The 13,871-nt window shown below is 42.4% G+C and overlaps 2 protein-coding genes across 2 annotated transcripts; both read left to right on the top strand.

Moving 5' to 3' along the window:
• Positions 1-495: 495 nt before the first annotated feature.
• Positions 496-5,074, top strand: LOC115687299 (uncharacterized). The gene is made up of 2 exons (XM_030612808.2): positions 496-1,646; positions 4,631-5,074. Exon 1 carries the CDS (start codon positions 502-504, stop codon positions 1,642-1,644), a length of 1,143 nt encoding a protein of 380 aa, XP_030468668.1. The 5' UTR covers positions 496-501; the 3' UTR covers positions 1,645-1,646; positions 4,631-5,074.
• A 2,577-nt stretch (positions 5,075-7,651) lies between these two features.
• LOC115687335 (bifunctional aspartate aminotransferase and glutamate/aspartate-prephenate aminotransferase-like) lies at positions 7,652-12,952 on the top strand. The gene is made up of 10 exons (XM_030612851.2): positions 7,652-7,998; positions 8,630-8,867; positions 8,950-9,043; positions 9,185-9,288; positions 10,896-11,144; positions 11,237-11,350; positions 11,509-11,592; positions 11,932-12,102; positions 12,233-12,346; positions 12,536-12,952. Exons 1-10 carry the CDS (start codon positions 7,856-7,858, stop codon positions 12,674-12,676), a joined length of 1,452 nt encoding a protein of 483 aa, XP_030468711.2. The 5' UTR covers positions 7,652-7,855; the 3' UTR covers positions 12,677-12,952.
• Positions 12,953-13,871: the final 919 nt, after the last annotated feature.

Here is a 13,871-nt window from a genome sequence, read left to right as displayed (position 1 = left end):
TGAGTCCGGCGGCGGCGCCGCGTCGGTGCGTCCGAGCTTATGGATGGCCTGGAGGCGCTAAGTCCTCGCCGGAGCTCGCGGAGGCCGATACAAGCAGAAGATACGAGCGAGACCGTCGTGCTTCGCTATCGTCACACTCGTGGAGATGTGCTTGCCCGTAACACACTAGACATGAGAGAGGAAGAGAGAGAGAGATACGGTGGGTCGCGCCGTCGCGGCGGGTCTCGCCGGCGGCGCGGCGGCGGTGTTCGACGGCGGACTATCTCGGAGGGGAGGCGCGGCGGCGAGAGAAAAGCGAAAGATAGGTACTGCGGCCGAAAGAGAGGAGGTTTTATAGTTTTGCAGGCCGGATGACCCGACCGACCCGAATTAAGACGGGCCGAATTCGAAATAGCCGGTCCATCGGATACCCGACCCGACCGGTTTTCCCCTCCTCCTTTTCTTCTCCTGCGCGTTGTAGTACACAGAGAGAGAACTCGAGAACTGCTCCCGAAGGAAGCCATGGAAGAAGGAGAAGCTCCGAGCTCGCCGCCGCCGCCCGTCGGCGATCGGCTGACCAACCCGCCGTCGTCCTCCTCCTCCTCCTCCTTCTCGTCCCTCGACGACCTCGCCTACGAGCTCTCGTCCCTCGAGGACCTCGCCAGCCGCGGCTCGTGGCGGTCCGTTCTCGACCGGGTCGCCCGCGCCCGGTCCCTCTCCCTCCTCCGCCACCCCCACGACCACCTCGCCTACCTCTCCTACAGTGCCCTCGCCCTCGCCAAGCTCCGCCGCTTCGCCGACGCCGCCGCCGAGCTCGACTCCCTCCAGGATCTCGAGTCCCCCGAGTACAGGTACGAGTCCTACCCCGAAGTCTACCCGGGCAGGTCTGGCTCGATGGTGCCCTTTTGCCTCCGGTGGCTGAACTGCGTGATCCCGATCAAGCTGGGCAGTCGCCAGGAGGGCTTGGATCGGTTCTATGCGCTTCTGGATTTCGTTAGGGGGAAATTGGAGGAGAGAAGAATCAAGGGTTTGCCCGAGGAGGACGAGTCGGTGAGGGCTTGGAGGAGGAGGGAGGTTTCGGTGATGAATAGCATTGTGGGTCATCATTTGAGTAATAAGGAGTTCAGTGTGTGCTTGGATTTGATCAGGGATATGTTGAGGAGGGGTTATTCGGAGGACCCGGTCCTGGTGTCGAGGTTGGGGTATATTCAGATGCAGATCGGGGATTTGGAGGGCGCGAAGAGCTCATTTAAGCAGATCGAGGGGATGGCAAGCGAAGGGAAGGATCGTGGGTCATTGAGTGAGGTTGAGTTGAAGAATCTTGTGAACAGAAATAAAGCCTTGGTGTATTTGGTGGGGAAGGATTATGTGTCAGCTGTGAGGGAGTATGAGGAGTGTATCGAAAGAGATGATTCGGATGTGGTGGCAATCAACAATAAGGCGCTTTGTTTAATGTATTTGAGGGACTTATCGGATTCGATCAAGGTGTTGGAGAATGCTCTTGAACGGGTTCCTACTGTTGCTTTGAATGAGTCTCTCGTGGTGAATCTGTGTAGTATGTACGAGTTGGCGTATGTTAATCATTCGGATATCAAGAAGACTTTGAGTAATTGGATTGCACGAGTGGCTCCGGATGATTTTGATTCTTCGTGTACCAGGATTTGATGGTACTTTCTCCTTTACTGTCATACGACATTTAGCTTACTCATGTCATCGATTCAGTAAATGATATCTGAATATGCTTACTTTTTTTTCCTGAGAAAAGAAAAGACTGGATTACCATAGTGTATCATCTATACGGGGTCTATGCTAATGATAATGTAGATATGATTGCCATATATATGGAACCAATAGAATGGATGTTTTGTTTCAACATCTTTAATCCCTTGGTAGAACTGCGATATGTTTTGGAGTACATTCTCACATCATCGGTTAGAATATGATTTCATGATGTCCTTGCTGACTTGAATATAGATGGAGTCCCACGTGTCTCTGTTTTGTGCTTCTCCCCTATGTATGATTCCATGTTGTCCAATCTGACTTAAATATAGATCAGGTCCCTTGTCATGTCTCCATGTTGCGCTTCTTCCTAGGGGTAATTGGTTCCATGGTGGGTCAGTTCCCATCTTGAAATTGGGAACCGGATTGGACAGGGTCGGTTTTTAGTTTGTGGAACGGGAACAGACCCTATCCACCTTGGAATTGGACCAGGGTCCGGTTCAGTTTTTTTTCTTTTTTTGGCTTTTGCTATAAATACTTTGTCTTCAATTTTCTTTTAAGGTGTCCGCGATAAAAAAATACAAAAAATTATATATATTTTGGATCATTTCCGTTGGTCGATATGGTTCCTCCCCAGGAATTGGTTCCTAATTTTTGGAACCGGGAACCGAATTGATTGCTGTGGGAACCACCAAGAACTGGTTAGTCTGGTCTGGTTCTCGGGTTGGACCTGGACTGATGCATACCCTTACTTCTCCCCAATGTTGAATTGCTTAAGGAATTGGTCAGGGTGTATAAAATAGGTAAATGAGTTATTAGTTGCTCCATATACTCTTAATGTTGTAGACTACATATTGATATTACTATGAAGTCTGGGCAAAAGAGTGACCTTATGTGACCTAGGTTATAAATGCATAGGGCTCCACAAGCTTGTTTGACCATAATAGACTACACGTGAATTCCTGTTACGTGATGGAGAGCTTGGACAAGAAATAAGGCTTGGTTTGTTAGGGTTCATATGGCTGACCCCACGTAGTGGGATAAGGCTTGGTTTCTTGTTGTTATAGTTGTAGAGTGGGTAAATGAGAGGCTTTTGTCATTCTTCAATCATAGATGACAATAGCCTTGAACAGCTTTGTCTTGCGAGAGAAACTTCATGTTGGTTACCAATGCATTAAGTTAGAAAATCAAGAAATGAAGCCTGCAGAGGCTGTTTTAATTATTCTCCCTTTTTTTGTTCTTGTAATCTTTTAGTCCTTTTAGTTGCACAGCAAACCTTTCAATTCTTTCCTTCACTCGGTCAGAGATTGGTAAAAGGAGTGATGCTTTTACAGAAAATCCAAACTCCATAGATTTTGAGTAGGGCATCTAGTTGCTGGTGTAGCTGACCCAAATTTATACTCTTTAATGTTGTCTATAAGTTTCTTGGAACTGCATTTGTGAGCATTTGTCCGGGTAATTGTTGAATGTATCTCCAGATTTCTTTAGCTCTAGCTTAGCTTTGTATCTCTGTCAGAGGAACTGAGTTTTTGCTGCTAATTGAACAGTCCCTGGACATCCGTTTTCTACATCAGCTGTTGCTTCAGAGTTTCAGTGTGAACAATTGCTTTGAAATGATCCCACCATTTTGACGAGTTTACAACTAGTATAACCTCTTTACAAAAACAAGAGTTCAGTCATTTATTGTCAATCTAGTCTCACTGTTTCATATTATGAAGGTGCTTTAGAGCACACTAATGTTGACACATTGTGAAGTTCTCCTTATTTGTCTGGAGGTGCAAGCCCATGGCTATCTTCGCCTTGAATTTTGTGATGAGAACAACTGCCAAATTCTTTTCCTACTAATTGTGGTGGATCGCTTCCATGGATTGTTTTGTGCTATTATGCTGTGTGAATACATTCCCTAGAAAGTGATGTCTATAAACTCAAAAGGTCCTTTTGTGTGGTTTGTGGTCTTGTTATGGGTCGTGAAATAACATTTTTTTATAAGAGCATCTTGCGAGTCTTTTTTACCTATTGTTTTTTCTTGTCTCGTCCTCTATCAGCGCCATGCGAAGTCAGATACACTAATTTCTAACTCAATCCTTTATTTGAATACCTATTGATCCACTGAACCAGCCTTGCCTAGGCTACACGCATATTATGTACATCGGGTGCATTTTTTTTTGGTCGAAATGTACATCGGGTGCATTTTTTTTGGTCGAAATGTACATTGGGTGCTTGACAGCTTTGCATTTTGGTGGATTCAGCAATAGAAGTCTCATCTGACAGAAGTTTCTCTCAAGCTTGATTATTAGCCTACTGTTGCGATATGTTCGCGTAAGACATGGGATGCACTTCTCCTTTTAATCTTGTCTCGCTTGCATTCTATGAGTGAGATCTCCTTGCACGTTGTCAGACTTACATTTTTGTCCTTCCCCTCCTTAGTTTTTGCTACTGCTTAATTCATACCTTGCCCTCTACTGAGACTGCATTTCATATGCCCTGCTGTTATATTTATTTTTCTAAATCCTCTCAAGTCCTAAGGCTTTCTTCAGGAGTTATTTCACGAACTCAGTTATTAGAACCTGTTCTGCAATTGCTTGTCATGTTCTGGGAAAGTGGAAGTTGATTCTTCCGGTACCCAATTTTGAAAAACTTTATGGTCATCCTAGAATGGCTAAATTTTGGCTTTAAAGGTTGCAAAAAGGACTGGTAAAAGTGAGTTGGTGTGTGACCACTAGCAGCTACTTAAAATGACTAATTTTCTATGTTTCAAGTGCTTCTGCAACTTGCCAAATGCACGTGCACCAATGCAATGTCGTGGGTGTTTGGTTGTTTCATCCCTTAACTGATAGGGTTTCGAGCTTCTTGTTCTATCTTTGATGGCTTTTCATCTATATTCTTCTGCTGTTCTTCTGTGTTACATATATGTTCAATATTTTGGTTTCAGGGAAAGGAGGAGAAAGAAAATCTTTTTGGGATTAGCAAAGCAACTCGATGGCTATTGAAAGAACTTAAAAAGACGATTTTTGAATGGATAGGCGTGGTGGAAAGGTGAAAAGTAAAGGGTGTCTTGCATTGGAATAGAAAGTTAACTCCCTGCATTCAGATGCTGACTCCAACTTTGAGGGAATGGTTTGATTTCCCCACGTCGTAAACCGTCTATATTGATGATGGTGAAGTTTCAAGGAATTATCCAAGGCTGAGTCGAGGAACATGTTGGTTGGATATTACTGGCATGGGATCAGCAAGTGCATCTGTGATATTGTTTGAGCTCATTTATCTTTTGTCGTGGACAAACTTTTCGATATTTTCCAGAACGAGGATTGTTGATGACAACATATAATGTGTAAAGCTTGCGAATGAATGATCATGAAAATGTCTTTTTCCCGTATGAATGTGCGACTAGACTGAAACTAGACTCAAGCAAAATTCCCGGTGAAGGCATTTTATGAGGATTTCAAGGAGACATATCACTGCAAAAGTAGCATTAGAGGGCTTGCTCAAACGAGGATTGCTCCTGCCTTATGCGTAGGCTTTTTTAAGATTTCATTTGAATGGAGGAACGACGATGAGTTTTCCTTTGGACCATGTTCTTCCACATTGATTTTATTTATCGATGGTCGTTCTTTCGGGTCTGAGTTTAAAAAGAAGAGCGGTCCCTCATGCATCTGTTTTGGATGACCCGACATGCGTTCCAGAGGTCGGATTGAATCTGATGTGGCATAAGCAATGAGCGAAGAACTAATTCAATCTGGTGTATGGAAAAAATGTGGTCAAAATGGTTGGTTGGAAAGTTAGAAACCTGGGTTTTCTAACAAAAAATTGATCTTTAAATCTATCTGTAGTTTAAATTAGTCACGGTTGAATGCGAGACGCTTCTGCAGGAATCTGGCGTTCAGACAATTCCCAAGCTGGCGAAGCAGTTGTTAGCAGAAAGTCCCATTTTAAAGTTCAACAGCTCTCGGTCACCAACTTAAAAAACGTAAGCGAACCGGTCAATCTCACCTACTCATCATCATCTTCTACTCTAATGAACCGGTCGTTACCGTGCAGGAACAGTCAGCAATGTCAGGTTACAGCATTCTCATTTCTCACATCTCTCTCTCTCTCTGAAAAATATAGACTAAAGGAAAGCCAAAAAAAGTGTTTCTCGGGTAAAATTCAAAATATTAACTAGAAGTTTCGGAAAATTATGGAATGGTATACTTGAACTCACGGGTCAACATTCGAGTGTTATGAAAAAGTATCGAGAGTTTTTGGGTTTTAAAGAACGATAAATATGCGTCGGCCGCAAGATGTAAAAGAAGTAGAAAGTTAAAGTTAATCTAGACCGTTCCTAAAATGCCTTTTTGGCCAAAATCGACGGAAAAAGGGTTGGCCTCCGAATCAACTCTCATTCTCTAGCTTGCTGCTCACGCCCGGCCATCTCGCCCGGAGTCTTACCTCAATTACGTCGCATGTCAATGAAATGCCGAAAGGTACACCCGTTATAAGTGAATGTTTTTTCAGAAGTAAATTAGACCTGGCTCGGTATCTAGGAGTGAGCATAGTTCGGGTGGACGATTCCCATCCTAGAACAGGAAACCGTTAACTAAGGACCAGTTCCGAAAAATTGGAATCGGGAACCGGACCGTCGCACCGGTCCGATTCCCTGGTGGATCCACGGAACTGGTCCCACTAGCCAAAGACGGAGACGGAGACATAGATGGAGAGTCGAAGACGATGAGGTGAGCATCGACCGAGAAGAGTGAGAGAGTGAGAGTGAGCGTGAGGCGAAAGCGAAAGAAGATGTGAGGCTGTGAACGTCGAGCAAGTTATGTTTAATTTAGGGATTTAGGATTTTTATTTTTTAAAAAATTAAAATTAAATAAATATATTATATTTATTATTATATTACCGGTCCGGTCCGGATGGGTGGGCTGGCGGTTCCACACCTAGAACCGGGAACCAGACCAGTACCCACTGATTCCCAAAAATTGAAACTGGGAACCGGACCGGTTCATGTCTGATTTTTTTGCACACTCCTATTAGTATCTATACAACGCGGGCAATGGAATAGACTTGTTAGATTGCGTGGGTCATTGACACGCGGAATATCCTTCCCAAGCACATCCCGCAAGCACCATTGAATACGAATGAACCCTTAGATCATGCAGGTCTCAAAGGAGTCTTACCAGATCTAATGCCAATCGTGCATAGGGGTGTGCAAAAAAATCGAGAACCCCTCAGATCGCCTAAAACCAGATTGGAACTGGTAGTTCCTAAGGGAGCCGATCTGATTCTCAGTTCCAATTTTTGGAAACTGCTGGGTACCGATTCGGTTCCCGGCTTTAGGTGTGGAACTGCCCACCTGGACCGGACCGGTAATATAATAATAAATATAATATACTTATTTAAATTAATTTTTTTAAAAAAAAATCTTAAATCCCTAAACTAAACATAACTCGCTTGACGCTCACAGCCTCATATTGAGCCGAGAAACACCATATTTTGCTTTCGTCTCACGCTTACTCTCACTCTCACACTCTTCTCGGTCGATGCTCATTTTACCGTCTCCGTCTCTCTAGCTTAGCCTCCGTTTTCGTCTTTCCGTCTCCGTCCTTAGCTAGCGGGACCAGTTCCATGGACCCACTCAGGAATCGGACCAGACCGGCGGTTCGATTTTCGGGTAGATCCATGGAACTAACGGGCAGTTCTCGGTTTCAATTTTTTAGAACCGGTCCTTAGTGGGTGGCTCTCGATTCTATGGTGGGAAACGCCCATTCGGATCATGCTCATCCCTAGCCATGCATTAGGTTCTCATTGGCCCGGATGATGACGTGGCGGCCGAGATGCACATCTCCTCCAATCCGAACCGTAGATTCCCAAGGACAGGATCCACGAGCCGATCTCATCTGCACGGTCAACGTAGTCGTCGACCACCGGAAGGGAAGTGTTCAAGACGATTTGGAAGACTGTCCCAGAAAAAAAAGGAAAAAAGACAAAAGGACTTTGGAGTTTTGAAGAGTGCTTCTCAACAAACCCCTTCTGCCTCAACTTTCCCACCAACCCCCCTCCTGCATATTCTTTATGGGCGAAGGCAATAAAGGGTGGCGCTTTGCCTTCCCATTTGCTGACGAACCCACCAACTGCACTAGCGAGCTCGAGCTGAACCCACCACCAACCTCCTCCCATGGCTGCTAGTGCTGGTGCTCCCTCTGGCATTGGCTGTTCACAGTTTCGCGCTCATCCCAAGCAGCAACGTCTTGGGTTTAGCCATTCGAGTTGGGGCGGCGCCTCCAAGCTTGTTTCCTTCCCTTCCGGTTTCTCTCTCAGGTACGTCAAGCTCGTTCCTTTGTTGTTGTTTTTGCTGGGAATTCGAGTTTTGATTCTGGGTTTGTGTGGAAACGCAATCAGCTTGTGTTGTGTGATTGTGGGTTGGTTCTGGATCTCCTCCTGGGAATATGAGAATGCGTTGATTGCTTAAAAAATTCAATTTTTTTTTAATGGGAATTGTATTGCATAGTGCCCAGCAGAGATGTCCAGATGTGGCTTTGAATTTTCAAATTGCAGTGGCGGATGAGTTTAAGTCATTCGCATATTAGTTTTGCCAGGTATTGGCCGCAATGACAATTAAATCGTGGTGGGGGAGATGGAAATTGGTGATATCATGTTAGTTATCGCTTATTCATGGTTGATCACCATGACCAGATGAAAAGGGAATTTGTAAGAAAAGAAAGAGCAGATGATAATCTATAATGTTTGTTTAACCAAAAGTTGTATGACCAGCACTTGACTGGTGTCAACATGATAATGTATGATATGCATTTTGTCGCGGTTTGCACAAGACGAAGGTTCTCTATTATTGCTATTTAAGCAGTGCATTGACTATTGAAAACCTTCGTCTAGCTGTAGTTTAGTCCTGGGTTGTTGGATTTCACTGCTGACGATCCTTGTTACTTGCCAGATCTGTAGATAATAGTAAGGAATTACAGTTGCCCAGAATAACCGCAGTGGTGAAAGCACAAGCTGGTCCAGGACAAATGGACGTTGACCCCACTCTGAGTCCAAGGGTGAATTCTGTGAAGCCTTCGAAAACGGTTGCTATAACTGACCAGGCGACTGCTCTTTTAAGAGCTGGTGTACCTGTTATCGCATTAGCAGCTGGAGAACCTGATTTTGATACACCTTCTGTCATAGCTGAGGTAAAATTTTTCAGGTCCCTTAACTATCTGATCTATACCATCAAATGAATTATTATTAGCTTCTTTCACTTCTGTTCCGCAGGCTGGAATTAATGCTATTCGGGAAGGTTATACAAGATATACACCAAATACAGGCACATTGGAACTCCGCACAGCAATCTGTCACAAGCTAAAAGGTTTTTCTCTCTGTTACTCACTCCGTTACCATCTAAAAGGACTGATCAATATATTGACATTTAAGTCCTGTGCAGGACATTTAGTTATGAAAATTACCAGTTATTGCTTTGCTTATTCATGCTTGCTATATCTGTTTTTAGAGGAGAATGGGATCTCATACACGCCAGATCAGATTGTTGTTAGTAATGGTGCCAAACAGAGCATTCATCAGGCAGTTCTGGCTGTTTGTTCTCCAGGAGATGAGGTCTGCCCATTGCTTAAGGATATCATGCTTGTGACATTTTTTTGGTTATGATACATGTTAAGTTATTTCCTTTTTGTAATTCCAATTCCATAAGTCATCAATGGTGGAGTGAAGCAATTTTGCCTATTGTTGGAATCTATGATAACATTTGAACTTTTGGAGTAAATTAGCAGTTGAAAGCAGCTTTAAGCCACTTCTTGTTTGAAATTTTTTTGATTTTGATACATGTTCAGTTATTTCCTTGTTTTAATTCCAATTGCACAAGTCATTAATGCTGGAGCGAGGCAATTTTGCCTATTGTTGGAATCTATGATAACATTTGAACTTTTGGAGTAAATTAGCAGTTGAAAGCAGCTTTAAGCCACTTCTTGTTTGAAATTTTTTTGATTTTGATACATATTCAGTTATTTCCTTGTTTTAATTCCAATTCCACAAGTCATTAATGCTGGAGTGAGGCAATTTTGCCTATTGTTGGAATCTATGATAATATTTGAACTTTTAGAGTAAATTAGCAGTTGAAAGCAGCTTTAAGCCACTTCTTGTTTGATGCAATGTCTTCTGATAGGTGACATAACTTTGCATCTGTGAAGTTGATGAGTGATGACATCTTGGCCATATAGTCTCGGTAGTTTGTTATGAATCTGGCTGAAGAAATAATTCCACACCCTTTTTATCAGAATTATAATTTCTTTGTCTTAAGTCTTGCTCCCGTCACCTGTTCATCCTGTTGTAGACACTTAATTTGATCGACCTATAATGGAGTATGTCATGAATGGCCGGGCATGGAAGACTACTGCATGCTTTTGGCAAGTGATTTGGCCTACTTTACTTCCAACATCTTTGCAGTTCTATGAAAAGTCTGACATACTGTTGGGTATTTATTTATTAATATAAACCAAAAGAATGTTAAATTGTGGCCTAGGCATAGTCTTGTTTGCTGTGGTGCAGCAAGTGATGAATTCATATGTAGTTTCATTTTGAAATTGCAATAAAAGGTAATGAAAAGGGATATTAGCAACGGGTATATGCTAATTACAAGACAAAGGTGTGTAAACCCTGAAGTTGAAAAGTTGAATACGGTGAATATGAAAGGATCAATCTTATTAATTTCTCTAATGAAGTTAGAGCAAGAGAATTTCCCCAATCTAGATGTAGCCATCTTACAGATACATATCTTGTATCACTCAGGCTTCAAAATCGTTCTTTTCAATCATCCAGTCTAGGCAGCTAGTCATTCAATTCTGATCCAATGTACATGCATTCTGTTACACTAATCCTTCTGCAACGCTCAGCTTTTTGCTTTCAAATTTTGCCTGTCACTTTTAGTCTTGCCACAATAAGTTTCCCTTATGAAGTTCCCATCGCTCTTGTCTTGGCCAATGTATTGGTTTCATTAGTCTCGCCCCTTAAATGATGTTGATCATTCTAGCCATTTGTTTCATCTTTGGGTCGCTATTTTTCTTTTCCTTAATTTAAGTCACCCGTACTTTCAACTTGCATAAAATTTCCCTGCATAATGTTTCTTGGAGGAACGTTTAGTGCTGTTCTTCTAATTATGGTTTTGTGTTTTTCCCTTGTGTATTTATGTATTAGAATTCTTGTCCCAGGTTATAATTCCAGCTCCCTTTTGGGTGAGTTACCCTGAAATAGCAAGGCTTGCTGATGCCACACCTGTTATTGTTCCAACAAGTATCTCTGACGATTTCTTGATGGACCCTAAGCTTCTTGAAGACTCGCTTACTGAGAAATCCAGGCTTCTCATTCTTTGTTCTCCGTCAAATCCAACAGGGTCCGTGTACCCCAAAAAATTGCTTGAAGAGATCGCTAAGATCGTCGCAAAGCATCCCAGGCTTCTGGTATTAGAAGCAGACTAAGATTTCCTTCCTGCTCCTTACTTTTGTTCGATTGAGTTGACAGATTATGGAAAAGTTTCATGCAAACTTTTCAGGTACTGTCCGATGAAATATATGAACACATTATGTATGCCCCAGCTACGCATACAAGTTTTGCATCTTTGCCAGGAATGTGGGAGAGGACATTCACCGTGAACGGGTTTTCTAAGGTAATTGGAAGCCTTTCCTTCTCGAGAACTATTCGCCTTCTAAATTTCAATCTCATAATAACTTTTATTTTTCATCTAGTTTTTGCTTCTATACTAGAATATATTCTACTGCATGCCCTTATAAAGTATCTAATTTTAAAATGTTGGAACATCTATAGGCCTTCGCAATGACTGGCTGGAGGCTTGGTTATATCGCTGGTCCGAAACACTTCATTTCAGCTTGTGCAAAGATTCAGAGCCAGGTATAGTGCAGTATCAAAAATCTAATTTTTCATAGAAAGAACACTGCAAATGATGAAGCTGTCAAGGGAGGTTGCCTAGGAGTTGATTAGAATTAAACTTGGTAGAGAGGAAATTTTGTGTCAATGAAGAACTTTATATCACAGAGAGAGACCATTGGTTTCTTACACCCAGTAAGTTGAAGTAGACTTAAACATTGGATGAAGCAAGTTGTTAAGGTGGTGGCCAATTTGTGTAACACAACCTTTTGAAGTGATTGTTTTCTGATTCAGTTCCCCGAGGTTTGTGTCTGACACTATCAGCATAGGGCGGATGGCTGAATATGTTTTGCATTCTTGCAGTTCACTTCAGGTGCCAGTAGCATATCTCAAAAGGCCGGACTTGCCGCTTTGTCAATGGGATATGCTGGAGGCGAAACTGTCGCGACTATGGTAAAAGCTTTTAGGGAACGGCGAGATTTCTTGGTTAAAAACTTTGGGGAACTGGAGGGTGTGAAGATTTCAGAACCTCAGGTACTAAATCAGAGAGTGACCCGGCATACAAACTAATCATTCTTTTTCGGTCTTCATCTGGCCTTCTCTGTTTTGCTGTTTCTCATCACTTTTCATTGCAATCTGATATCCCACTTGCTTTTATATGCAGGGAGCCTTCTATCTTTTCATCGACTTCAGCTGTTACTATGGAGCTAAAATTGAAGGCTTCGGAGAAATCGACAGCTCGGAGTCACTTTGCCGATACCTTCTTGACCGGGCCAAGGTATGCATCATTCAAGTGCTTGTTTATCTTCCTCTAGTTTCCGAAAAAAAAAGAAGAAAAACTCTTGCAGATGTGTTTGTACCGAATTCCTATCCAAAATGTATACATCTGAAATGCTGAGAAGATGTAACATCCGGGTGCCGCTTCTGATTAACTTTCGGGAAATTTTCCCAACGCTATTTTGTATAGGTTGCGTTGGTCCCGGGGGGTGCATTTGGGGATGACACTTGCACCCGCATCTCTTATGCCGCTTCCCTTGCGACTCTACAAGAGGCTTTCGCCAGGATTAAGGAAGCACTTGTCGCGCTGAGACCCGCTGTCCCGGTTTGATGATCACAGAGTTGCCGCAGCATTCGGGACACCTTACCCGAATTAGCTGCCGCTGTTGTATTCCTGTCATGATCATTCGATCAAATAGACTCCGTTGTCGTGATTTAATCGTTGTCAGTCTCCCTTGTTTTCTTAATCATAATTAGTGACGATAAGAGGAATGATTAGATGCAGATTTAAGATGTGCGTATAATCGCATTTCATTCCAAAAGAAAATGTCAATGTACATTGTTATTTCCAATTTATCATTCATAAGTGTGACATTTTACTGTTGAAGTTTTATTTACCTGTTGATACTTACAAATATGGATTTTTCAATGCAAAATCCGAAAAAAGAAAGAAGAAAACAGTGTCATGCCTCGTGTCCAATCCTAGCCTTTTTATCTATCTATACCATTATCACAGGCAAAGTGACTTTTCAATCCGTTTGCTTTGTGAAAAATGAATAATTTGAAAAATATTTTCTTAAAAATGATCGTTTATATTACTAAAAAAAAATAAATATATGACATTTTTTTTATTGTACACAAAATTTCTTCAATATAAATTATTGTCGACACTAAAAATATTTTTTTAATTAATTATTTCAAGCAATACAAGTGAAGATTTTTAAGAAAATATTATCCAAAATTTTCATTTTTTGTGAAATAAATGGAGCTTCTATCTTAGTTTGATTTCTAACAAAAAAATTTTGAGGTCTCTTTTTGTTTCATAATTTATGCGAGACTAAAAAGAAATATATTCAAATCATATAAATGACGGCCCAATTCCCTAAAAAACTCCCAACTTTAACCTTTGTCCCAATTATATCCCAAATTTTTTTTTGTCTCATAAAAAACCCCAAATTTTTACTTTTGTCCCAAATCTACCCAGTTAACTTTTCGTCCAATTTTTTAATATTATTTTTTATTTTTTCGATTTTTTTTTTATTTTCTTTTCTTTTCTTTTTCCTTTCCTTTTCTTTCTTTTTTTGTTTCACCTTCTGGCCGGTCCGGCGACCGGCCAGAGGAGGGGGCCGGCGAGGCTCGGCCCCGCCGGCCGCTGGCGAGGCTTGGCCCTGCCGGCTATTGGGGAGGTCGGCCTCGGCCAACGCCGGCGAGGCCGAGCCTCGCAATGGCGGCGTGGCCGAGTTCTCACCAGATCTGGCGAGGTCGGCCTCGCCTAGCAACGGCGAGATTCGGCCTCGGCCGACCTC

This window comes from Syzygium oleosum, unplaced genomic scaffold, assembly GCF_021117445.2.
Source record: "Syzygium oleosum isolate NSW1041296 unplaced genomic scaffold, Sole_v2.1 Sole_v2.57, whole genome shotgun sequence".
NCBI classification, from domain to species: domain Eukaryota; kingdom Viridiplantae; phylum Streptophyta; class Magnoliopsida; order Myrtales; family Myrtaceae; genus Syzygium; species Syzygium oleosum.
This window is presented reverse-complemented; position numbering and strand designations above follow the sequence as displayed.

Bases quoted from the DNA above. Each gene is read 5' to 3' on its own strand.
- LOC115687299 (XM_030612808.2), top strand. From the start codon at position 502: ATGGAAGAAGGAGAAGCTCCGAGCTCGCCGCCGCCGCCCGTCGGCGAT.
- LOC115687335 (XM_030612851.2), top strand. From the start codon at position 7,856: ATGGCTGCTAGTGCTGGTGCTCCCTCTGGCATTGGCTGTTCACAGTTT. The intron at 11,145-11,236 runs GTATTAGAAGCA...CAAACTTTTCAG, and splicing joins CAAAGCATCCCAGGCTTCTG to GTACTGTCCGATGAAATATA. The intron at 12,347-12,535 runs GTATGCATCATT...TATTTTGTATAG, and splicing joins ACCTTCTTGACCGGGCCAAG to GTTGCGTTGGTCCCGGGGGG.